This window comes from Megalobrama amblycephala, linkage group LG9 (genome assembly GCF_018812025.1).
Source record: "Megalobrama amblycephala isolate DHTTF-2021 linkage group LG9, ASM1881202v1, whole genome shotgun sequence".
Lineage (NCBI taxonomy): Eukaryota > Metazoa > Chordata > Actinopteri > Cypriniformes > Xenocyprididae > Megalobrama > Megalobrama amblycephala.
In genome coordinates this window covers 35,151,722-35,176,680 of record NC_063052.1, presented here as the reverse complement: position 1 = coordinate 35,176,680, position 24,959 = coordinate 35,151,722, and the positions used below count along the sequence as shown (strand labels likewise).

Sequence of the window (24,959 nt, the reverse complement as noted above, 5' to 3'; positions counted from 1 at the left end):
ATATTTCAGATTGTGTTCGTCTGAAAGAACATAGTCATATACACCTAGGATGGCTTGAGGGTGAGTAAATCATACTGCACAGAATGTGTCTGTGAAGTTTCAGCTCAAAATACCCCACAGATCATTTATTATAGCTTGTCAAATTTGCCCCAATTTGGGTGTGAGCAAAAACACACCATATGTGTGTCCCTTTAAATGCAAATGAGCTGCTGCCTTTTCCCGGCCACTTTTCCAGAAGAGGGCGGAGCTTTAACAGCTCATGCTTCGTTTGCTCAACAACAACAAAGCTGGATAATCTCACACAGCCAAATTGACGACTGTCAGTAACAGTGTTCAGCTTTACATTGTTCAAACCGGAGTCGGACGGAGTCCGGTGTAAAATGACGGCATGGTAACGGCACTCTACTACAACGGAATACTGAGTTAGAAATAAACTAGGGCGGGGCTTGATTTTGTTCATCAGGATTGGATTATATTGTGCTTTGTTAGGTTTTGATATCGTCGATTATTATTACACAGCTCTCAAAAATACTTGATTTTGATTGGTCAATTTTGGCTAAATTTCTATTTCATGTTGACTTTAAGTAAAAGTGTTGCTGTTTAATCTAGCAATTCATGCAGGTTTCCTCTGAGTGAGATGATTTTATCAGCTGTAGCCATGTTGATCCACCGTGGCTGCTGTCAGCACTATCAGTTCATGAACTCAACCAGCCGTGCTGCTTACGTCTGGTGTAACTTAGATACAGTGAGCCGAAAAAGGATTTGAACATTAATGTCATTTCATTGGATATAAAATATCAAAAAGCCATCTTCAAACTAAATTCTAGATCTTAACTAACTTGACTTTTCTTCATCAGTTTTGCTCAATGATTTTTAATCAGCTGGGGTTTTGATGATTGTAGTGAATGTATGAAGTCAGTTGTCTTCATTTTCACACTAAATCTATTGTTTAAGACCTTGCAAACATCTCTAATACAGAAATGCTTTGCTTAAGAAGCATGCTTGAGTTATGTTTCTTTACATTTTCAACATGCAGTGATATTCATATTCAAGTGTTTAAACACTTTGAGGCCACTATACGGATGTACACATTTGTACTATAACTATTGACAAGAAGCTGAGCTGTTGAGGTGTACGTTTATTCCAAACATTCAGCAAAATGTAGTTTTTGAGGTTTTATTTGAAGTGATAACACATCTCATAGAGTAAACTATGTTTTCAGAAGAGCCAAAGGGCAGCTATGCTCTGGATCTTTGAAGCGGTGCAGGTGTGTGGAGTTGTGTGTCTTTCAGCGGAACAGCAGGAGGAGAGAGCTTTATCCTGTCTTCTGAACGGATGGCTATTGCAGGCAGAGGGAGATATCTCCTCCTCCATTATGCACGTAATGAGGCATTAAACACTCTTTAACATCTTTATCAGGACTTTGTCTCAGGCGGCCTCTCGGCCTTATGGTGTAAAAGCAGTCCAGCTTCAGGGAGATTGACAAATTAAAGAGGATATATCAGTGGAAACAGGATTTTTCATACTGTTTTGAAGCTTGTTGTACTATGTAGATATACTCTAACATTCACCATGCATGCAAGGCTTTAACTGAGACTTTATTTATTTTTAAATTATTTATTTATTTTAAATCATTTATTTATTTTAAGTCCTTATTTTAATTATTATTTTTTTTTTAATCTATTGATTTGAAATCCTTATTTTTTAAATAATTTATTTGTTTGTTTTAAATCATTATCTTTTTTATTTATATTTTAGCCATTTATTTATTTATTTATTTATATTTTAATCATTTATTTTATTTGAAATAATTATTTATTTATTTTAAACAGTTATTTATTTTTAAATGATTTATTTGAAATAATTAACAAAAATAAATATGATTGTAGAAGATAATAAGCATAGGCATGTGGTTGTTTTTTGTTTTTAATCTATTTTTAATATGTCTTTTTACTATAATAAGCACTATAATTCAGGAATTAATATGATAACAACTGTTATTGGTCATCTTAATTCATTTATATTTCATATTTTGAGTGGTATCTCGGTGTGTGTGTGTTGCGTGGGGGAGAACAGCTGCTCACACGCTGTGCGAGTGCTGATAATCAGCACTTTCTAACGAGCCAATTCATCTCTCGTTAACATTTGTTATGACCTGCAGGAGTTCCCACGCGGGGAGTTCTCGCTCTCCCCAGATTTTCAGGGTTTACAAAACTCTCGTTTCCCCAGATCTGCAATGTGGCCACCGGGCTGTCGTCGTAGCTGGAGTGGCCAGACAGATTTGGAGAGGAAAGAGGAAAGAGACCTGTGTGAAAAAGGTGCTTGTTAGTGAACAGATGGAGCAGCATTTCAAAGGTTTCCTTGCTTTCCCCGCACACTGTAAAAGCCCTGGAAGCTTCCTGACCCCTGCAGATGGGATTCAGAGACACTGACAGGTGCATCCATCCTGTCCTGATGACACTGTCTGCGTCCTGAGGCCAGGTCTGTGTATGTCTTCACCTGCCAGATCTCAACACCACTTAGAGCGGTTTATCGTGAGGCCACGCTCAAAAGGGCAAATATTTGACGTGGGATGGACAGTGCGCCCACTCACTCTCACACCAGCAGATGTCCTTAGCAGACCCACAATCCGTGTTTGCTAAGCTGTAATGGACAAGGACACAGTGTGGGGCTGTAATGACTGCCGTCCTGCTGTGGACGAACACGCTCATCCAAAACCACAGGTCATATATAAAGAGACATTTTTAGCACAGAAACATCTAATGTAAGCTAGAAGGGCTTCTTAATTAGTTTGTTCTGGCATGTGCAATTGCATGACCTTGGGCATGTTAGCAAATTTCCATTATATCAAGTGTGCAGAGCACACTGCATAGGTACTGTATCCCACAATGCAATGCCCTCAACTTGACCTTGAATGTATTGCATTATTTGATCAGACTGCAAAGACATTTTACAAAACTGTACATGCTGAGCAACAGTGCATTTGAATTACAATTCACATTTCATTGAAATTACCATAATTACAATGTTCTCTGATTTTTTATTTAGTTATTTATTTATTTATTTTTTGTGTCAGAATCATTGCTACAGTGAAAACATAAGCGGCTTTGTTAATGACATAAACATACATAATTGCTACATTAATTCACATATGGGTGAATTTCATGAAGTGGTTTCCAGGTCATATTTTACCCCCCTAAGAACTTAGAACAATATAGAACTTAGAACTAATATATATATATATATATATATATATATATATATATATATATATATATATATATATATATATATATATATATATATAGAGAGAGAGAGAGAGAGAGAGAGAGAGAGAGAGAGAGAGAGAGAGAGAGCGAGCAGCAATGAAACCGTTTTTTTCCTCCCAATTTGTGATTACTATAATGGAAAATACAGTCTTTTAAAAGCAGAAATTCTTATGGCCTTTTAATTAAAAAATAATTGACTTTTTAAAATAAATAATTGAAAAACTAAAACTATTTTTTTAACTATAATTTCACTGTAATACATAAGAGAATGTAATGAGAATCATTATTGAATCATCATTGAAAATTAGGCCCATTATTATTTTAATGATAATTGGGTAGTACAATGTCCAGTTATCCTGAAAATAATGATACAATGCAATTCCAAGAATTCAAAAGGTTTCCTTTTTTTCCTTTGGTTTTGGGGGTGAAGTGTGTTCTTGAGCTTTCTTGACAGGTTATCTCAGAATCATCCATATTTCTTATGAAATATTCGAAATATAAAAAAAAAAAAACATACATCAGCTAATGATAATATGTGCAGCAGTATCTTCCTGACTTTGTTAAAATGCCTAGTTCTGTCACGAAACTCTAGATGGCACAGGCTGATGGTCCTTTACGCAAACTGATGATATTCTCAGCGTTAACTACTTGGCACAAGCTGGTTGGTTCACGTCACGTCTGCACCCAATGAGCTTGCTGCTCACAACATTTAAATGGCTGGTTAGCATTCACTATAGCAGTTTGCAACACGCTTTCAGAGTTCCTCTGAAACCCTCCACCTTCCCCAGCTCCACCTGTATAGATCTGCTATATAAATAATGTTATTTGTGAAGCAGCAGTATGTCTTAGGGGGCTTTCACACTGACAGTTTAGTTTGAAATGGGGCATGGTTCGCATGTGAAAGTTGCTAATGTGAAAGCTGTCATGCGAACCCGGGTGCACACCGTGGTACTGAACACGAGACTGCCTGAAGGAGGTGGTCTGAGTTTGGTTGCATTCGAACTGTGCCACGGTTCGCGTGAATATGAAAGCAACACGGACTCGGGTGCGCATTTGTTCAGGAAGTAAAGTAACCTGCGCATGCGTTTAGATGCATATAAAAATATATATTTAAAAAATATATATATATTTACTAAAATGTTAGAGATGATAGTGTTGATTCGAGAAGGAGTGAGCCTGCATTGCAAGTGCAATCAGAGCGGCAAATGAATTGTAATCAGCTGTCTTCCTCAAAATAGTCTGTTTGAAAGCAGTGGAAAACGTGGTGCACATACAGTAAACTCAAGTGTCGTTTACTGTTCTGCACACAATAGCACCATATTAATAAAAACACAATTTACCGACCCGCGTTCTGTTTTCTATCATGCGCAGTGCATGTCTGTGATGACGTAAGATAAATGTAAACGCACCAGTGTTCGATAGAATCAATTTGAGTGTGAAAACAGACCAACGCTGCAGGGGGCAACGGGAACAGTCGCATCCGGGCTCGGACCGCGGCAAACGAACCCTGTGTGAAAGCCCCCTTACATAAGCACAGCAGCCTATCAGCATATGTATTGTACTTGCTTTGCAGCAGCAATAATCAGCAGCAGCAGCAATTCAGCAGCAGTAATAATCAACAGCAGCAGTATGGGTAGAATACAGTATATACATATATTGAGTAAGCAGTAAGCTACTATTTCATTATGAACAGTGTAGTGGGAAAAAAAAATGGCCTGTTAGTGTTATAACATCCCCAACAGCTTTGTGTACTTATTTAAAATATATTGCACTCCACTTGTAGCATGCGCTCATACACTCAGTGCTACGTTATAGTAAACAGTTCTGCTTTTGTGTAGCTGCAGAGGTTTGAAGAACATGAAGTTCAGCTCGGTGTGAGTCACTCAGGAGAGCTCCTCACATGCAGATCAGCAGAGATAGAGAATTGATGGTGAATCTCTGCGGAGGTTTCGTTTAGAGAGGTGAGTCAGCTGCACTTGAGCAGGGATTCCTGTCATCCTCGAGCGCCCGCCACATGAGTGTCTGAGTCACTGCGGAGAAACATTAATGCAGAGAATGCTTGTGCGTGTTTGTATTTTGTTTTGGTAGTCTTTCATCGAAATATAATGGATTGCTCTTCCTCTGAAACACTTAGACTGTACATGCTATATGGATAATGTTAAAGGGGTAGGTCACCCAAAAATTAAAAGAATTTCTTTCTTCTGCTGAACACAAAAGAAGATATTTTGAAGAATGTTGGTTAACTAAACAGTTGATGGGCCCCATTGACTTCCATAGTATGAAAAAAAAAAAAAAAAAAAATACTATGGATACTATCTTCTTTTGTGTTCAGCAGAAGAAAGAAATCCATACAGGTTTGGAGCAACTTGAGGGTGAGTAAATGATGACAATTTTCATTTTTGGATGAACTATCCCTTTAACCTAGAGTCAAATAGCTATTTAGTAGGGGTGTGACGAGACGGGTATCTCATGAGATGAGACAAGATTTTTACAGACTATTTTTAAGAAATCCTCAATGGCGAAATGCATGACTAGAAAAAATATTCTGCAGGTGTAGTTGAAATGTTTTAACTAATCATCTTGTAATGAATGTCATTCAGTTCTACTTTCTGAGTATGAATTATCATATGCAGTAAAAGACAACAATACTCAAGTACTGTAAAAGGTTTTGCCACAAACTCTACTGACTGACTTCTCTTCTGTATGATTTCAGTCTCTTCAGATCTTACTGTACATGATTTATGAGCTTCCACAACTTTTGACCTCCTAACTGAACTCCTTTCCACAAACTGATCATAGAAATAAAACAGTATAAATAAAAATGGTAACACTTTACAATAAGGTCTCATTTATTAACATTAATGTATTAACCAACTAACAATGAGCAATATATGTGCTACAGTATTTATTAATCTTTATGTTAGTTGATAAAAATAGTCATTCATTGTTAGTTCATGATAGTTCACAGTGCATTAACTAATGTTAACAAATGAAACCTTACTGTTTGTGCTTAATAAGATTAAGAGAAAACTGTTATTAATTTTTATGGTAACACTTTACAATAAGTGCAACCATAATCACACTGACTCAATATTCAAAGCGCAAATAAGACCACATTTTTCTGTGATACAGAGCTAAGAGATGGTTACAACTACACAGCCCAGCCTAAAATAGCTTTCATATTGAGAGATATTTGCATTCATCAGGGAGTCGCTTTCAAAATGCGGGGTATTGAAGTCACGTTTGAATGCGCGCGCGTGTTTACTTTCACTTTCAGCGATCGCGCGTAACTCTGTGAATATGGAGCGGCGGCGGCGACCGTTATCCAACTGAATTAAATGTTTTTTTTTATTTAAATACAACGCAAAACGACAGTGGAGGCGTAATGTAAACGTAGCGGTGGCATATTCTTTCCTAATCATCCTAACACTCTGTCATGGCAATATCACAAGACTACTTTTCGCCTCGACGAGAAATCTCGTCACATTTTAGAACCTACTATTTAGACATATTTTTAGCAAACTTGTATTCAGTCGGGCTCCATACTGGTAAGGCTGCTTTTCACAATTTAATACATTTCTGATGGATAAAATCAAGAACTTCACCAATTTTAATTGTTGAATGTCATGTCAAATACAGCAATACGTCTCATTACAGAGTTCATTTGTGTTCTGAAGATGTTCTTAAGGTGTTTTGCCATGCAGAACTCTCTGCTATTATGCCTTAGTGTTGTTTTTGGTTGCCAGGGCATTGTTATGCAGGTCATTGCTATGCTATCCTAAGGTGTTCTAGGTGATTTGCAATGTTGTTTTTTACTGGCCCCCGATAAGTCTTGATGATATTCTATTTTTTAAAATAAAATCCCATATTTATTTATTTTTATGTGATTTTTGTTCTATATTTTGATTTATTTACACACTACCATTCAAAAGATTTTTTATTTTTTTAAGAAATTAAAACTTCTATTTAGCAATGACACATTCAAAAAGACATTTATAAGATTTCTATTTCAAATAAATGCTTTTCTTTTGAACTTAGTCCTGGGAAATTGTATCATTGTATCCACAAAAATATGAATATATTCAACATTGATAATAATAATAAATGTTTCATGAGCAGCAAATCAGCATGAATGATTTCCGAAGGGTCATGTGACACTGAAGACTGGAGTAATGATGCTGAAAATTCAGGAATCAATCACGGGTTCAGTGACATCATAGGAATAAATTACATTTTAAATATTTTAAAATAGGCAATAGTTCTTTTAAATTGCAATTATATTTAGGAATATCACTTTTTGGTGAGCATAAGTGACAAAAACATAAAGAAAAAATCATACAGTTCAGAAACTTTTGAATGGTTGTGTGTATAAAATATGTATCTCTATTGCATCCGTCTCTATCTACCCCCTTTCCATGCATGTTTCATGTATATTCGGAGCATGTATAATGTATCATAAAGCTTCAGGTCAGTGTTTCCTGTGAAGTGAGAGATCTAGTAACTGAGGTGGAAAGTCGGAGGGCATCTTTCTTTCTTATTCACTGCTCGCTTTTCTCTATGTGGCATAAAAGAGTAACAACCCCCCATATCTATTTCACTTTTTCCTTTTCCCAATTTTCAATTATTCATCGATTTCAAGAAAATATTTATGATTTATCCTGCTGTTGATTAAACTGAACACAAACCAACAAAAGGATTTTCCTTTTCAGTTGATTTCACCAAGGTCAAGGAGTTAAAATTGTAATATTAACCAACACTGAAAAGACATTTAGCCTTTTATTTTAACGCCACATTACAGAAGTAAACTGAATTGCGATTGCACTTTCATGTTGACTTAAACTGCCGGATGTTGGACTCAACATGTGGATTTGTCTGTGTGTCTTTGATTTGGCTTCGTTCACATTCTCAGAGCCGTTGGTTTCCATAAGCCACCCATAATGCTCCTCACCTCCTTCACAGCAGTGCACAGGGTCTTTCTCTGCCATCCAGCTCAAATGAAATGCTTAAACCGCCCCATGGGCTTCTTCCTTAAGAAGGATATTATATTTAATTGGCCTGGCCTGACCCGTCCTGTCCTCTCCTCATCATTTCAGAGGTCTGTGCTGTCTTCTGATGCATTCAGCATATGGGAAACTGTCTCCCACACCGGGAAGCTCCTTTTTCAACCTTGCTTTAATTTCCCTCAGGAGTGAAGCTTGCCGTTTACTCTGCGTCAATTCAGTGTTGCCCAACAGTACGTTCACACTGGATTTATGAACCAGTTTAAAATGGATTATTGGAAAAATGAAGTATTTGGAAGAGAAATCCACAATAACTTGGGGAGACTTTAAACTATCTGCCCGGAGCTAATGCATTTTTTATCTTTTTATTTTATTAATGTAAGGGAACAAAGGGGTGGCCATTACTTCTCACACACACTGATGATATTTATGAATGAATGTGTGTATTTATGTATTTTATTTATATGTAATTTTACATTTGTTTATACATTTAATCATTTATTCATATTTATTTATTTTCTTGTTTATTAAATGCACTTGTTTGTTTTGTTAATTAACTAATTTTATTATTAATTGTATGTACTTTTATTTACTTGTTTAATTAATTTATTTTATTTATTTACTTTTTATTTATTCACTTTTTTAAATATACAACAGCATATCAAAATTTATCTTTTCACAAAATTTAAACTCAAATCAGTATTTCATGTCTATTATTTGCTTATTCACTAAGTAGTTGTCTAAAAAGATAATGTAATAATTGAGTTCATTGTGGAATTACCATGTGACTGTACATTCTGCCTTTATATAGTTCTATTTTTTTATTATACATTCAACCCAAAATGATTTGAACTGTCTATATTATGCCTCCTTTTATTAATAATTTGTGCAGTTTTAAACTCTCCAGTAACATAGGCATCTCACAATGGCAACCGTTTCTTTAAGGTGTGAATTTTCAGATTGTAATTCATGAGAAATGTCAGCGATAACTATATTTCAGAGGCGATGGACAAGAATAGATACTGTTGGTTTTCATTCTTTGAAAATAACTCATGCGTTCTAAACTCCATATGGCCTTCAGCGGCGGATGATTATTAGTGTGAGACGGGGCTCTGGTTAATTTGAGCGTGAAATCTGCAAGCATACTGTAGATAATACAGTGAATATATCTCCTCCCGAGGGAAAGAGGGGCCATTGTTTGGAAAAGCTTAATCAGTATAAGACTCCGTCTCTGGATTAATGGAAAAGCTCAGCAGTGAAATGTAGTCTGCTAACTTTCAGCTCTGAAGGATTTATGCAAAAACAGAGAGCAAAATTCAACTCAAAGATCAGGTGTAGTAGTTTATACCTTGAATGCAGATGGATAAAAGCATCTGCCAAATGCATAAATGCAGATGTTATATCAGGTCATCTTATTGCACCCCCAAGGAAAATAAAATATTTACAATTGCTGCAGGCTATTCGGTTTGACCAGATTTATAGAGCAGTTCATGCAAACATACTGATCAGACCTGTCAACATCAATGAATCTTCTTATGTTTAAGAGCTAAATGTTTTTCTGTCTTTATGCATTTATACAGCATGCAGCTTTTTCATAAATATTTGTGTGTGTTGCAGATTTCCAGTGGGTTCAGGGCGACGTGTGTGAGGTGCAGTTAATGGTCTATAATCCAATGCCATTTGAGCTGCGGGTCGAGAACATGGTAAGCATTATCTATCTATCTATCTATCTATCTATCTATCTATCTATCTATCTATCTATCTATCTATCTATCTATCTATCTATCTATCTATCTATCTATCTATCTATCTATCTATCTATCTATCTATCTATCTATCTATCTATCTATCTATCTATCGGTCTGTCCCTCTCCATCCATCCATCCATCCATCCATCCATCCATCCATCCATCCATCCATCCAATTTGTCTGTCTATCTTGCTATATGAGCAATATTACACTTGTAGCAGTGCAATATGGCTGTATATCAGCATGGCTGTGATTCGGCCGTAGGTAATTCCCTACAGCTACGAGTGTAATATTGTGTTTAAACAACAGTTCAGTGACACAAGAGTGTAAATAAGAACAACAACGGAGTGTCTTTAAAAAGCCTTTTTGTGCAGAACTACTTCCTTCCACCATGGATTCAAATCTCAAGCTGATAGTTTAACAGTTGAGCCCAAGCTTCCGTTACTAATTCTAAAACGTCACTTCAGAACTAGTAATGAAGGAATGTTGAGTCGCTTCATTGAAGCTTATTGTATTATGTAGAGTATTATGAGAGAGAGAGAGATCGACTAAACACTCATATTATCTGCATCTGATATGGCATTTATTCTTCAGGTTGATGTCCGTATTATATCAATTTGAAAGAAATCAGTTTGAGGGCCGCAAGGCGCAGCGCAAGTGTGTTTGCTAGTTTGCGTCCGGCGCCGTTCGCGTTTTCCCGTTCAGCGCCACGTCCTTAAATTAGTAAATGCATTTGCGCCAGTTAGTGCGCCCATGGGCGTGCTGGTCTAAAAAAGAGGTGTGTTCAGGCGCATTGCCGGCGCATTGGTATTTTAAGGAGCTGAAAATAGACTGCGCCATAGACCAACTCAAACCTGGTCTAAAGTCTAAAGTCAATGGCGCAATATTTTTTTGTTAGAGTGCGTTGGTAGAAACTGCGCCTCTGGGCGCGTCCACAGTGCGCGTTGACTTTGCTTATTACACACAGGGATGCGCATCACACAAACATGCCAAATATCAAAAACAAAAGGATTACAGTGTAAAAGAATATTATTGTGTAGGCTACATAAATATAAAAATGTAATGATGAATAGTCATTGCATGTATTAGAATTAGGCTACCTATTTTCAATTCAGCCTATTACTAATAATGATGAACGAAATTGGCTAATTAATTGAACAATCGTGCCAATACACACACATATATATTAACTGACTCATCGCGTGTATGCCATGTAAATAGCAATCCGCCATGGCGCGAGCGCATCTCGCTCTTAAAGGGAATGGGAGATGACACTCTGATTGGTTTACTGAACGTTACACCCATTACTCATTAAGAGAATAGGGACAACCCATTTCAAAAATGCGCCCTGGCGCACGGACCGCTTTTCCGTCGTTAAAATGGCAAAAGTGGATTTGGTCACGCCCTGAGTGCACCTGCGCCGTGCGCTTTATACTTTGCGTTTAGATCGTTAAAATAGGGCCCTGAATGTCCGCAGAGGAAAGTGACATCTTTGACTTTGTCCTTTGACATCTTTTAAAAGTTCCCACAGTGCTAAAACAACTTTCTGACTCAGTCGTAAAGAGAGTCTTTGCCACCATCTAATAGCGTAATATTGTAACTTTCACTGATACTATTGAAGTACCCTTTCTCAAAACCAAATGCTGCTATTATTTATATAAAATAATATTTATTGAACAACAATATTTAAATTAACAACAATTATAAAAGACATAAACACAAGCAACCAATAAACACAATCAAATAAATAAAAAACACAAGCAAACAATTCAGTAAAATGTACAAAATTAGCGCTCCAGTACAGGGAGATTGCCCGTTTGATGTACCCCCAATGAATTATATTTTTATCCACTATCTACATAAGAGCCAGCGGCAAATACTCGAAGCACTGGCCAAGATGAAGCTGTTCTCTGCGGGTACACGAGCACTGAACACTCGCTGGCGGCTTGAAGCTCCGATCTGCAAAAGCATCAAAACAAATAGTAAAATAGGCGCTATGTGTATATATGAGTCACATATTTGAGGTCTAAATAACTACATTATTGCCTAAAAACTCTTTTAAAACTACATTTCATGACATAACAATGGTAGTATTTATAAAAATATGGTAGATTTGCTCGACTGCCATGTCGCTGCAAGTGGAATGATACAAACGGTGTAACGGTGCCAGTGCTGATACTGGGAGAATATCACACGGCTCTCAGCCAATCAGATTCGAGAACCAGAAAGAACTGTTGTATAAATATATATGTGCACACACACAGTAAGTGTAAAACAGGATCCAGTTATAATTAGATGTTAAAAAACAAACAAAAAAGGTTGACTCTCTTAGAGGATTTTCTTTTTTAATTTTTTTTTTTTTTTTTTTTGTAATTGAAAATGAGAGAAAAGTAGTGAAAGAGAGAGGGAGTCCATTATACACACTGACATGTTAATGTCCTAATCACAGTAGAAAACAAGATTTTACATCAGAGCCCTGCAGAGACTGTTACTCTTGACATTCATCACGGTGAGAGAAAATGCTAGGAATGGATTTTATTTGTGAATACTTCTTTTTGAAGTGTATAAAAATGAAAAAAAAAAAAAAAAAAAAATGCACTGGAAATGTGTTACATTGCACCTACTCAGGACATGGTGTTTTTTGACAAGGCTGTGTTTGGTTATATGATGTTTTCATTGTGTTTGTTTGTGATTTGGGCACTGCGGCGAGCAATGGAATTGTAATGCAAATGTCATTGCCAAAAACCTTTTGTGTTTTCCACTCTACATATTAACTGCACTTTAGAGTTCAACCCAGAAAGCTGAAACGAGATGGTGCTGCTTATTGGTGGCTTGAGGGCCATTTTGGTCACCAAGACCTGATCATAATGACAGGGAAATAGAGGCAGAACCACCCTGAAGTGAAGAAGGCAGTTTGTGTGAATGTGGGAGAGGATTTACAGTGTCTTTCTGACACTATAATGGGCCACTCATATAAGACCCAATTATCAGAATCCAGTCATGTGGAGATGTTCCTAAGAAACCAAGGTAATTGAGTATCAGATGTTGGCTTTCCTAGTTCTGCCTGCTCTCTACATAGACAGCTGCCTTTTAAGAGGTGGTTCACGTAGAACACATTCATAAGAAGGCATCTTAGAATTTTAGCAACCATTCTTTGTTTGTTTTTAGTTTTTGTTTGTATTTGTATTATTTTATCTTAGTTATTTTTTATGAAATATTCTATTTTTATGTCATGCAAATTGCTTGTTGCAATGCGTTTGTGGGATTTTTGCAGTATTTCACACGTGATGCCTTAAAACGCTGTCTGAGTAGGCAGCGCACCGAGTTTAAGAACGGAGCTATGTTTGTATTCCCCTGCACAACTGAATACCCACTTTTCATCCCCCTCATATAGATATATACAACAGTCTTTTAGGAGCAATTCTGGGGTTAAGTTTATTCTCAAGGGCACAATAGTGATTTTAGTGACTGTTGGATTGAATCTACTGTCTTTATGTTAGCAGCCCAGATCCATAACCATTAGACCGTTGACACCCCACAGGTTCGGGGCGCAGGTGTTCGCTCCAGCTAGAGGTTAAACTCCAATTCAAAGACTTTTTTTGGGTCCCTTTCCCACCAGGGATGGACTTTAGTGTGGATGTGCATTTGTGTGAAAAGGAAAATGATTCTGTAGGTGAGTTGTGTTGTTCCATACATGCCCAGATCTGAACCCAGATGGAATCAGCATGATGCCCTATAAAACTCCTCTGCCAGGTGTCAGATGGCACCGCGGACGGTGCCAGGATGAACCGGTGTGACCTTACTGCTGACCTTACAGTGGCTGCACAGAATAAATTCACTGTACCACGATGCTGTCTGTTCTTTCAGCATCTTACTATTGGTCATAGGGCTGGGCGATGTATCGAATGCTTTTGTCACGCGCATTTCTTCAGTAAAGCCGGTTCCCTGATTACCGCTAAATCGCCATCACCTGCTTTCAAATGAAGCGGCATTTAATAGACAGAGCCGTAGTTCACTGATAAGACACGCAATATCGCGTTCAATATCGATATGTATCGCCGTCGATATTGAACGCGATATTGTGTGTCTTATCAGTGAACTACGGCTCTGTCTATTAAATGCCGCTTCATTTGAAAGCAGGTGATGGCGATTTAGCGGCAATCAGGGAACCGGCTTTACTGAAGAAATGCGCGTGACAAAAGCATTCGATACATCGCCCAGCCCTAATTGGTCACCTTTTACATCTGTCTGTGGGGTTTCTAAATATTTAACCAATAAAGGCCTGGTTTCATAGATAGGGCTTAGACTAAGCCAGGATTAGGCCTTTGTTCAAATAGGACATTTAAGTAGCTTTTATAAATGTGCCTTAAAAAAAAACTTTACTGCTGTGCATCTTAAGACAAAACAATGGCACTGACATTTTAAAGGTGCTAAATAGGATGTTTTGTTTTATACATTTTTGCAATATTACTTGAAACTGTCTTTACTAACTGATAAAAGACTATTTATTATGTGCACTGAAAGGAATAATATTAATATACATAATCTGTGCACGAGGTAGGGCCTTAAAAACATCAGCCAATCGTTTACGCGATCATCACGTAAACGATTGGCCCTCTGGCTTGTCAATCACTGCCATTACGTTTCTTGTGAGAGACGCGCACGGATTGGCCCTCTGGCTTCCTTGTGAGAGACGCGCGGCTGCGCGCTCCAGTAACTTTCCACACTCTACAGGCGCCGCATGCAATGTTTTTGTCAGGAGACAGGAGTAACAACTGCAGATTATGAGTTACCTGCAGTGAGTTCGACATAATGAATCCACTAACACGACACAGCGAATGCCGGTGGTAAACACTCGTGTTCCAATACTCGTGCACGAGTTTTGGGAGGCGTTCCTTCGAAATGAGCTGTGAAGGAGGGGGGTTGTTCTTACGCATGTGCTCATTTCAAAAACTCACTAACAGTCTTTGGTTTCTCAGTCGACGAAAAGATCCTCTGTATCACCTTTAAGATATGTCAGTGCATGTTGCTTTCAGTTAAAACAGCTCAAACATGCATTTTAGTCTGGGACTAGCTTGAGCCTTGTATGTGAGACTGGGGGGAAAAAGTATTAAAAAGAGCTTGTGACTAAACTCCACAACTCCACTGGATCCTCAAACTGTAGTAATATATATATTTTTGTTACTACTAGGCCTAAGATGTTTCATTTTTAATTGATTTAATTTATAATTTAAATCATTTTGTACTTTATTTAATTTACATAGACATTACAAACTGTTTTGCTACATATAAAATATTAATTGCAAATGTCTTCAGTTCATGAAACTGCTTTGAAAATATTTCTCTTCAATTCACTTTGGTCTCAGTTTAATTAAGTGTATGATTATGGTACAGTGCTTTTGGAAATGGGTTGTATAATTTTTGTCAGGTGGAGCAGGGGGAAAAAAAGACTCACAAAGAGCATATTTCCACAGGGTCTTTGTAGCAGCCGATGAAAGTCAGAAAAGAACAGATCGTTAGCAATAGCTGTCAAGCTAATTAACCTTTTCGAGAAGGAAATGCAAATGAGTTATTTCAAAATACGCTTATACAATACTGAATCCCTCCACATAATATGAACCACAGGTTTTACATAGTAAACTGTTTTACAGGTTAGGCACTTACTGCTAGCCTTCAGAGCTATGGCTAATTAAGGTTTAACTATTACATAAAACCAGACATCTTGAAATGCATTATTATGTGTATTCATTACAAAGCTGCTCAACTGTTCAGAGTTTGAATGAGGAAGACATCTTTGAGTCTTTTGATTCTCCTTTGTTTATGGTTCTTCGGTCTAGACTCTTGACCAGGGATGGGCAAACTTGGTCCTAGAGGGCCACTCCAACCCTAATCAAACACACCTGAACCAGCTAATCAATTCCTTAAGGATTACTAGAAAGCTAGAGGCAGGTGAGTTTTTATCAGGGTTGGAGCTGAACTCTGCAGGACAGTGGGCCTCCAGGGCCGAATTTGCCCATCCCTGCTCTAGACAGTGGAGTCTAGAGTCTTAGCCTCAGACGTCACGCCCACCGACCGTTGGCTGGAAGTCTGATGCATATGGCACACTTATCTGGAAACAGGATGTCCGGGAGATGTGTGTGTCGCGTTCTTTAACGGTCCGCATGGAAACAAATGCCGTGATGCCAAACCCTCTTGTGGAAGAAGAACGCGGTCGTGTTTACAAGCGCTTACTAGGATCAACTAAACACTGGATTTTCAAAACTATGTGAAGTTCGCAGCTCCATTGTTGCAGTAAACGTGCACAACGTTCTTGAATGAATAATTTATTAGATGCACACCGGTCTGTTATTGAGGGGACATAGAACAAAACGAACTGTGATTGGTTGCGTTACATGTCAGTCAAATGTCCCCTTGGGTGGTCTTTGACCAATGAAAGCTTTTTAGACCTTCTGCCGTCAGTCTGAAGGTCTGGCTACGCGAGACTAAGTCTAGAGGTGTTGTAAATGATTTTACTAACTTTAGCCAGACTTTGACTTTACTGACAGTCCTTGAATTAGACCGCCATATCCTTTCAACCTCGTCACCACAAAACATGTCAAACATTTTTTTTTTTTTTGATTGGCTCTCTGGCTCTTTTTTGCTTTTCATAGCATTTAGTGCAGAAACGTTTGATTTCTCAGAACAGATATTTCAGTGGGCCTGGTCTACACCTCTGCGTTTTCACTGATCGTATAGTTATCCGATCGTAAAAAGACCAGGAGTAAATGCCTCTGAAATGCTTTCGAGATGGATTTAAAACTGATCACTCATACCACTTCAGGGGGTGGTTTTAGACAAATTCCAGACAAAGTGTAAATGCATCTGGTTGTTGAAACCACATGTGTAAATTTTACTCTCCCAAAATGTTAAAAAAATAAATGTATGAGAGTGTGTTATAAGCTATATGACATGTTATAGCCAGATATGACAGCACTACTGCAACACGCATCGCCGCAGATGAGTAGACTTTACAGAGTGCCTGACTCTTCCATTGTCAATACAAGATTTTGACCAAAAACTCATGCACCTCTTGATGGAAATAAATGTTGTGATGTTGTCACTCTGTAAAGTCTACTCCAGCACATCCCAGAGACTTTCAGTGAATTTAAGGTCTGGGACTCAGAGGTGCCAATTGACACTGACATTGTCATCCTATAATATGGCCATGATGTGTCTTCCTACATGGTTGTTTAAGAAATGAAAAGCTACACACTAGAGATAGAAAAGTTTCATGTCACAGAGACATTGGACACTGAGTGGACCGAATATCAGGAGAAATAGAAAATCCTCTTCTCATTTCTTTTCCCGTTGAGTCCAGAGTTTAATGGTTTCATTCAGGCTAATATGGTAAAAAACCCATAAAGCACATTTGATGGACTCTGAGTGGTGTCTCGTGTATGAATAGAAAGCGGGAAAACTCTCAGCGGAGAGCAGCTTGACTTCTGGAGGTATAGTAATAATCGGCCTTCACCTCCACGACGAAGGTGTAAGCAGCTGGTTTTCAATCTGTCTCCGTCTCTCACTCTCATCTGCCGCTGTGATTCTGGTAAAGCTGGTACCTTTCTTCGTAGTTCTGTGAACAAGAGCAATTTTCTCCATGGGTAATGGGCAGAGCATGCTGGGAGAGATTTCATCTCCTCCATATCAGATGGATATCAGGATGATTGATTATATGATGTTTGGAGTTAAAAAAAAAAAAAAAAAGACAGAGAGAAAGAACTCAAACCTTGGGCTGTCACCAATGGTTTTTTCGTTGATCTATTTCTGGCTTTACATTCTGTTTTTGGCTTCTGCATTTGTCTCTTGTCTCTTTATTCTGGTGTTATTATCGTTAATGCAAAGACAAAAGCTAGCGTAAAAAAAAAAAAAAAAAAAGCATAAAACTGTGAAAGATTGTGTATTCTGCCAAAAAAGCCCAATTAGTAGGTTGAAGTTGGAAAAACAAAATGCCAAACAAAATATTTGTTATTAGGATCTAATGATATGTGTTTCTTATTTTAGTTTTGCTTTTTAGCTGTATTTGGTAAATATGCATTTTCATTTGCTATTTCTGTTAATAAACTCCTTTTTGGAGATTGCTCAGGAACAATATATATTATTATTTACACAATTTACTAAACTAAGAATATAATATAGGCTTTTTTTCTCACGTTGTTAGTATTTATTTGTTCAATCATTTGTTTGTTTTTTGTTTTATTTGATTGTTTGTTTTATTTATTTGTGTTGTATTTCATTATCAAAGTGTTTTATTTAGATTTGTTTTAAAGTGTTTTGTTTTGTTATTTATTTATTCATTATTATTAGTTTATTTATTGGTATTAAACTGAAAAAAATAAAAAATAAAACTAATGAAAATTTTGTCATTATTTCATCCTTTGGAATGGAATATTTTACTCATTCTTTCTTAAATGGAGAAAAAAAAAAGAGAGAGAGAGAGATAATAAGCAGTGCATATATATCTACCAATGTATATTGACCACTATGTACTCTGTGTGATTGTGTTCATCAGGGTCTGTTGACATCAGGTGTGGATTTTGAGTCCCTTCCTGCCGCTCTGTCTTTGCCAGCGGAGTCTGGCCTCTATCCGGTGACTCTGGTTGGAGTTCCACGCACCGCAGGCAACATCACAATCAGCGGTGAGTTTTACAACACCTTAAACACAACATGAAACTGAATATTCAGTGTGGAAATAATGATTTGTATCAATTGGGAATTGATTGGCTTGTGAATATGTATTCTAGGGGTGTGCAATATCACAATTTTTGATCATGAACAATTAAAATGTCTCCACAATGTGCTTTTGAAGAAATGTCGTAGTGTTGTGCTACAGTGCACATTCTGTCAGTTGCAGTTCTGCTGCCTCCGTCTCAACATACTGTACAGCTCGACGTACATTCACATCACATGTTAGGTAGGGTTACGCTCACGTGACATCACGAATGTTTATTTTTTGCATGCGTTTTAAAGCCTTGCCGGTTAAACATTTTATTCACACGCTGTTCTGACATGCACTGAGTGCGTACTCACACTCTGAAAGACTGTTAAACAGCCTGTGAGTACCAAACTAAGTTATCTTTCACATCTTATTGCGCTTAAACTGTCAAATACACACAAGGTTTACATAAACACAGCTGGCTATGTCTTAAGTGAACATAAACAGTTGGGAGAAGACCAGATGAGTATATATTACATATATTATTTATTTATTTATTTATTTATTTATTTATTTATTTTTTTAATAACAGTCTATGGTAGGCCTATATTAGATCCGTGCATGAGGTCTTAAAGTGACAGCAGCAACCTGATGTCGCTTGTCATTAATGTTATTCAAACAACAAAAGGCTAAGAGAAAATCACTTACTGCTCTTCAGTGAATAACTTCAGTAGCTTTAATAAGAATCAGTGTATATATATAATTTATATAAGTCTATATTATATTTTACACAATTTCTTACTTAAATTCTACTGTTAAATACACCTACTGTGAAAAAATAAAGCACTGTTTATTTCATTTGTATATTATATTGTATTTGTAATGTGCATCTTTGTTCTTATTTTTAATAACACAGATAAAATAATGAAATACTGATTATCATCTTCTCTCTCCCCTACTTTGGCCTAAATGTTGTCATTCTTATTTTTTCTTTTATATTTTGTTACATTAGGAAAATTAGTTTGAATGTACTGCTCAGTCACTTGCAAAATAGTAAAACCAACATAAAAAAATGGTGATAAAATATTTTTGTCATATCGCCCACCTCTAATGTATTCTGTTTTTTGCCATAGGATAATGTGCAAGCGAATGTTATTGAGTAAATATTGAGTACATTAAGTAAATAGGATATAAATATTAAATAGTAGGTAAATGTTGTTTTTGAATTCATTAATATTCTCTGCAATTTTTCTAGTGTTTCAAAACCAATGGACTAGTTTTTACTGAACATTTATTCTGGTTGATAATGCTGTAATAATGCAGAAATCAAGTCTGCCTCAATCTGAAAAACAAGTAAAGTGTTTCTCTGTTTGAATAAACCAGCTAAATATCCTCTCATTAAAATAGGATAAACTCATTGATCCCTGCTTTATGTCCATTCCAGCAGTACTTAACATCTACAAATCACGATCGTGTTTCAGAAGACTTTAACGAGCTCTAATTGCCTTCAGATCGTTATTGCGGTCTGTGATTATGGAACATTTTCAAATATGATTTTTACTGATATTGTTTGTTGTGCAGGGTATCACACATCAGTGTTTGGGGTGAGCAGTGACTGTCTTCTGGAGGGTCTGGTGGGGGTGAAGAGCAGCGGCTGTATGGTGGAGGTGGTGCCATCACTCCCACGACTGCAGCTCTCCACATCTTTACCAAGGTTCAGATGCTTTCCTTCTTCAGAATATAAAAATAAAAATAAATAATAATAATAATAATAATGTTGATTTAATTATATCACATTCTCTTATGATAATATTTTAGTTGCTGTAGCCTGCTTGCAAAACACAGTTTTATAGAGATGTCACTTTGCTCAGTGCTGTCACAAATCAGAGGAAGCGTTCAGGTGGTTATTCTCAGCCTCAGACAGCATGCCCGATTGCTCATGGAAAGCCCACGGACTGCCTGATGCATATTGCACACAAAAATAAAGTGCTGGCAAGAAATCTGTTGTGATTGGCTGGCTGCTATTGGCAGGTTTTGGGAGTCAGGATTGCAGAGGTTTTTATCAGCTTTAAAGGTTTTTTATCAGTTTTGCTATAAACTTCATGCCATTGATTCTTTGAAACGTATAATATATTATTGGTTGAAACAGATTATTAAGGTGATCCTTTGAATAAACCACCACACTATTCATTAATCAGAATTAATATTTGAAAATCAAAATATTCTAGTTATTACTTTAAAAAATATTATTTTCATACTTGTATGTGTGCTTATATATATATATATATATATATATATATATATATATATATATATATATATATATATATATATATATATATATATATATATATATATATATATATATACAGTTACAGTACAGTACAGTCCAAAAGTTTGGAACCACTAAGATTTTTAATGTTTTTAAAAGAAGTTTCGTCTGCTCACCAAGGCTATATTTATTTAATTAAAAATACAGTAAAAACAGTAATATTGTGAAATATTATTACAATTTAAAATAACTGTTTTCTATTTGAATATATTTCACAAAGTAATTTATTCCTGCGATGGCAAAGCTGAATTTTCAGCATCATTACTCCAGTCTTCAGTGTCACATGATCCTTCAGAAATCATTCTAATATGCTGATCTGCTGCTCAAGAAACATTTAATGTGTACAATTGTACAAAATATTTGTGTACAACATTTTTTTGTTCAGGATTATTTGATGAATAGAAAGCTCAAAAATCTGAAATCTAATCTTTTGTAACATTATAAATGTCTTTACTGCCACTTTTGATTGATTTCATGCATCCTTGCTGAATAAAAGTATTCATTTCTTTAATTTCTTTTCAAAAAAATAAAAATAAAAATTCTTACTGACCCCAAACTTTTGAACGGTAGTGTATAATGCTACAGAAGCTTTGTATTTCAGATAAATGCTGTTCTTTTGAACTTTCTATTCATCAAGGAATCCTGAAAAAAAAAAGTACACAACTGTTTTCAACATTGAAAATAATCATAAATGTTTATTGAGCAGCAAATCAGCATATTAGAATGATTTCTGAAGGATCATGTGACACTGAAGACTGGAGTAACGATGCTGAAAATTCAGCTTTGCATCACAGGAATAAATTACTTTGTGAAATATATATATATATATTTCAAATAATTGTTCAGTTTAATTTAAAGTGAATAATAAAAAGTGATTGTTCAAGCTACCACTGTGGTGCATGCCATATGACAGTAGTAATCATAGTATAAATAATAATGAATTATTACATGAGAACCATTTTATGAAGTTGAATGCAGTTATTACAACAAGAGACTCTCTTTCCCCCTCTTTTTTCACTTCTTTAATATGGTTTGTTTGAGAAGGTTTTGGCAGGCTGAAGACTCTGGAAGATCCCAAAGCACCCAGTGATAATTACACTAATTCCTTATAGATACACACACACACACACACACACACACACACTATATTCAATTTGACAGGATTGTCATTTTAATCACATTTAGCTCTGCAGAGGCTGCTGTAAACATATTTATTCTCAAGTACATTCAAAATATTATTCTTCAAACTTAAATGAGTCAGTCTGAAATGACATTTAGAATGAAATGAAATTGGGTGATTTAGTGTGGCTCTGCTGGAATAAGGGTTTGGTTAGAGACATTGTAAGGGGGAGGAGACAGACCGCTTGTCTAATAAATGAATGGAAAAATTTGAAACGCCAAATATGGTGGCTGTATAAATCTCAACTTTCAGTTAAAAGTGCCGGTTACCTTGTATCATACTCTAGAACATACATATGAATTAAGTTTACCCTCCTAAAACTATATTGTTTTAAGCAAAAATGCATGACATCACATGATAACAGTTTTGGAGATTTTGGCCTTTCTTGTTTAAGTAGAAGTGAACTGTTTTTTCCTTAAAGAAACTTTGTTTTAGTCTTTTTATGGCAAGAAATTATTTAATTCATGCAAATATTTTGTTGTGAATAGATGTTTCTGAAAACAAAACCTTGAAGCTCTCATTTTGATCTGACAATCATTTTTCATTATTTCACTTTATTTTGAGCTTCTTGAAGGGCTTTTTAGAGCCAAGCATCAGTGCAAAACGACACAGTTTGAAGACATGAAAAATGGATTAAAACTTTTAAATGATTGACTAAAGGTTGTTTAGACACCCTGAGAGGAACAAACACTGTGATTTAGGGGAAACTGATGTGACAGAACATTTGCAGCACACGTTTATTTTAATGGACTGTATGTGCTAAGGGCTTTGCTCAAGCCTCAGGGTGTTCCCTCATTTTGAAGACTTTTGATTTTTCATACACAAAGGTGAATCTGAATTTTGCAGCATGCTTTTGCACATCCTCATGATCTTTTTTCCCCCATTTAACTAGAAGCGTGTTTGCCATTGCTAAACCAGAGTTGATATAAGGGGACAAGCCACATGAGAAATCACTGAGGCGAAGCCCTAATAAGGCGATTGACTCTTTTAATTGAAAAGCGGCTGTAGAAAAGAAAGTTCCACCTTTCAATTAAAAGAGCCATTGACCTTATTGACATTGTCATTGGCTGGTCTTTATGATAGTCCTCTAGGGCATGTGTTATCTGGACCAACATAGAAATACATTTAGCATGATTTTGAGCTAAAGAAACTAATTAAAAAAAAAAAAAAATAAATAAATAAATAAATATATATATATATATATATATATATATATATATATATATATATATATATATATATATATATATATATAATGTTATAGTGACATATTATCTGTCTGTCTGTCTGTCTATCTGTCTATCTATCTATCTATCTATCTGTCTGTCTGTCTGTCTGTCTGTCTATCTGTCTATCTGTCTATCTGTCTATCTATCTATCTATCTATCTATCTATCTATCTATCTATCTATCTATCTATCTATCTATCTATCTATCTATCTATCTATCTATCTATCTATCTATCTATCTATCTATCTGTCTGTCTGTCTGTCTGTCTGTCTGTCTTTTTAGCTATCTTTCTTTAAGAACATTAGAGATGTAAATGCATAAATCTGATGTAATTTCAATGCAATGAATATGCAAATTAATAATTGATTATAATAGCTATAATAATACCCTGTGTTTTATATTTATTTATTTAACAGACACTTTTCTCCACAGGTGCACTCTGGAATTTTTTGATTATTATCCAAAGCACTCAAAAATATTTGTCTATAGTACTTTTAAAGTAAAACTAAAAGTAAAAGCCTTTTAACCCTCTGGTGCTCTTCCAATTTTATTTCTTTTTTATTTTTTATTTTTTTAAGAATTTCTTTTTTTTTTTTACTTCATCGGAATGGTACGAAACTTGGTAAAGGTTTTGTCACTTGCTATGTGAACACACACACACACACACACACACACACACACACACACAAAAAACATGGACATGGTTCGAATAGGTTAAATGGTCCTGAAAAAATAGGAAATTAATGGGATACGAATTTCATCTGGTGAAATCTTTTGGTATACTGCAGACAAACAAAATCTTACTGAAAGCTCATTTTTCGATATATCAAGCTCAAATTTGAAACAAAGCTTGTTTATATTTATGGCTTTGATTTTCTTGCAGTTTTAGAGTAAAACATGTTTTTGAAAATATATATTTTCTAAATTTTAAATAGTGTTTTTTTTTTTTTTTTTTTTTTTTTTTTTTGCATTTTTCATGACAAGCGTTAATGCTTAAAAAGTGAATACATGTATTATAACTACAGTGTAAATATAATTTAGTACCATAAAATCCCCTAAAAATACAAAATATTAAATAAAAAAACATTATTGAACTCAAATATAGTATTGATTTCATGTGACAATTTCATGATGCATCACATAATTTAATAAAGTATCACAACTGAATTGTTGTCAAAGCAAATATTTACACCGCTAAAGAGGATTTAATGATTTTCTTCTTTGTATTTCCTGTCTTGGTCCAGGTCGGCTCATCTGTCCAGTGAAGACCTGTCCACTAGCGTGTCCCTTCAGCTGTTTAATGGAGAGACCCAGCAGCTGACCATCACCCTGGAGAATATCGGCACAGAGACGCTGAACACGCTGGAGCTGACGTCTAAAACTCTCAGCACTAAAGGTACCCACAAAATACAGTCTAAACGTCATCTGGCTCTTTATCGAGCGATAAATGCTGCAGCGGTTTTGATACAGCGCACGTCTTGTAATGGGACTGCGGTTCAAAGGCTGCG

The 24,959-nt window shown here is 36.0% G+C and overlaps 1 protein-coding gene across 2 annotated transcripts in view; it reads left to right on the top strand.

The window, feature by feature from the left end:
- Nucleotides 1-24,959, top strand: part of trappc9 (trafficking protein particle complex subunit 9) — a 258,472-nt gene that overhangs the window by 62,383 nt on the left and 171,130 nt on the right. For both annotated transcript variants that reach the window (XM_048203094.1, XM_048203092.1), the window contains 4 exons: nt 9,887-9,972; nt 18,567-18,693; nt 20,292-20,424; nt 24,696-24,847. In XM_048203094.1, the coding sequence (XP_048059051.1) occupies nt 9,887-9,972; nt 18,567-18,693; nt 20,292-20,424; nt 24,696-24,847 (498 nt within the window). The remainder of the gene's footprint in view (nt 1-9,886; nt 9,973-18,566; nt 18,694-20,291; nt 20,425-24,695; nt 24,848-24,959) is intronic.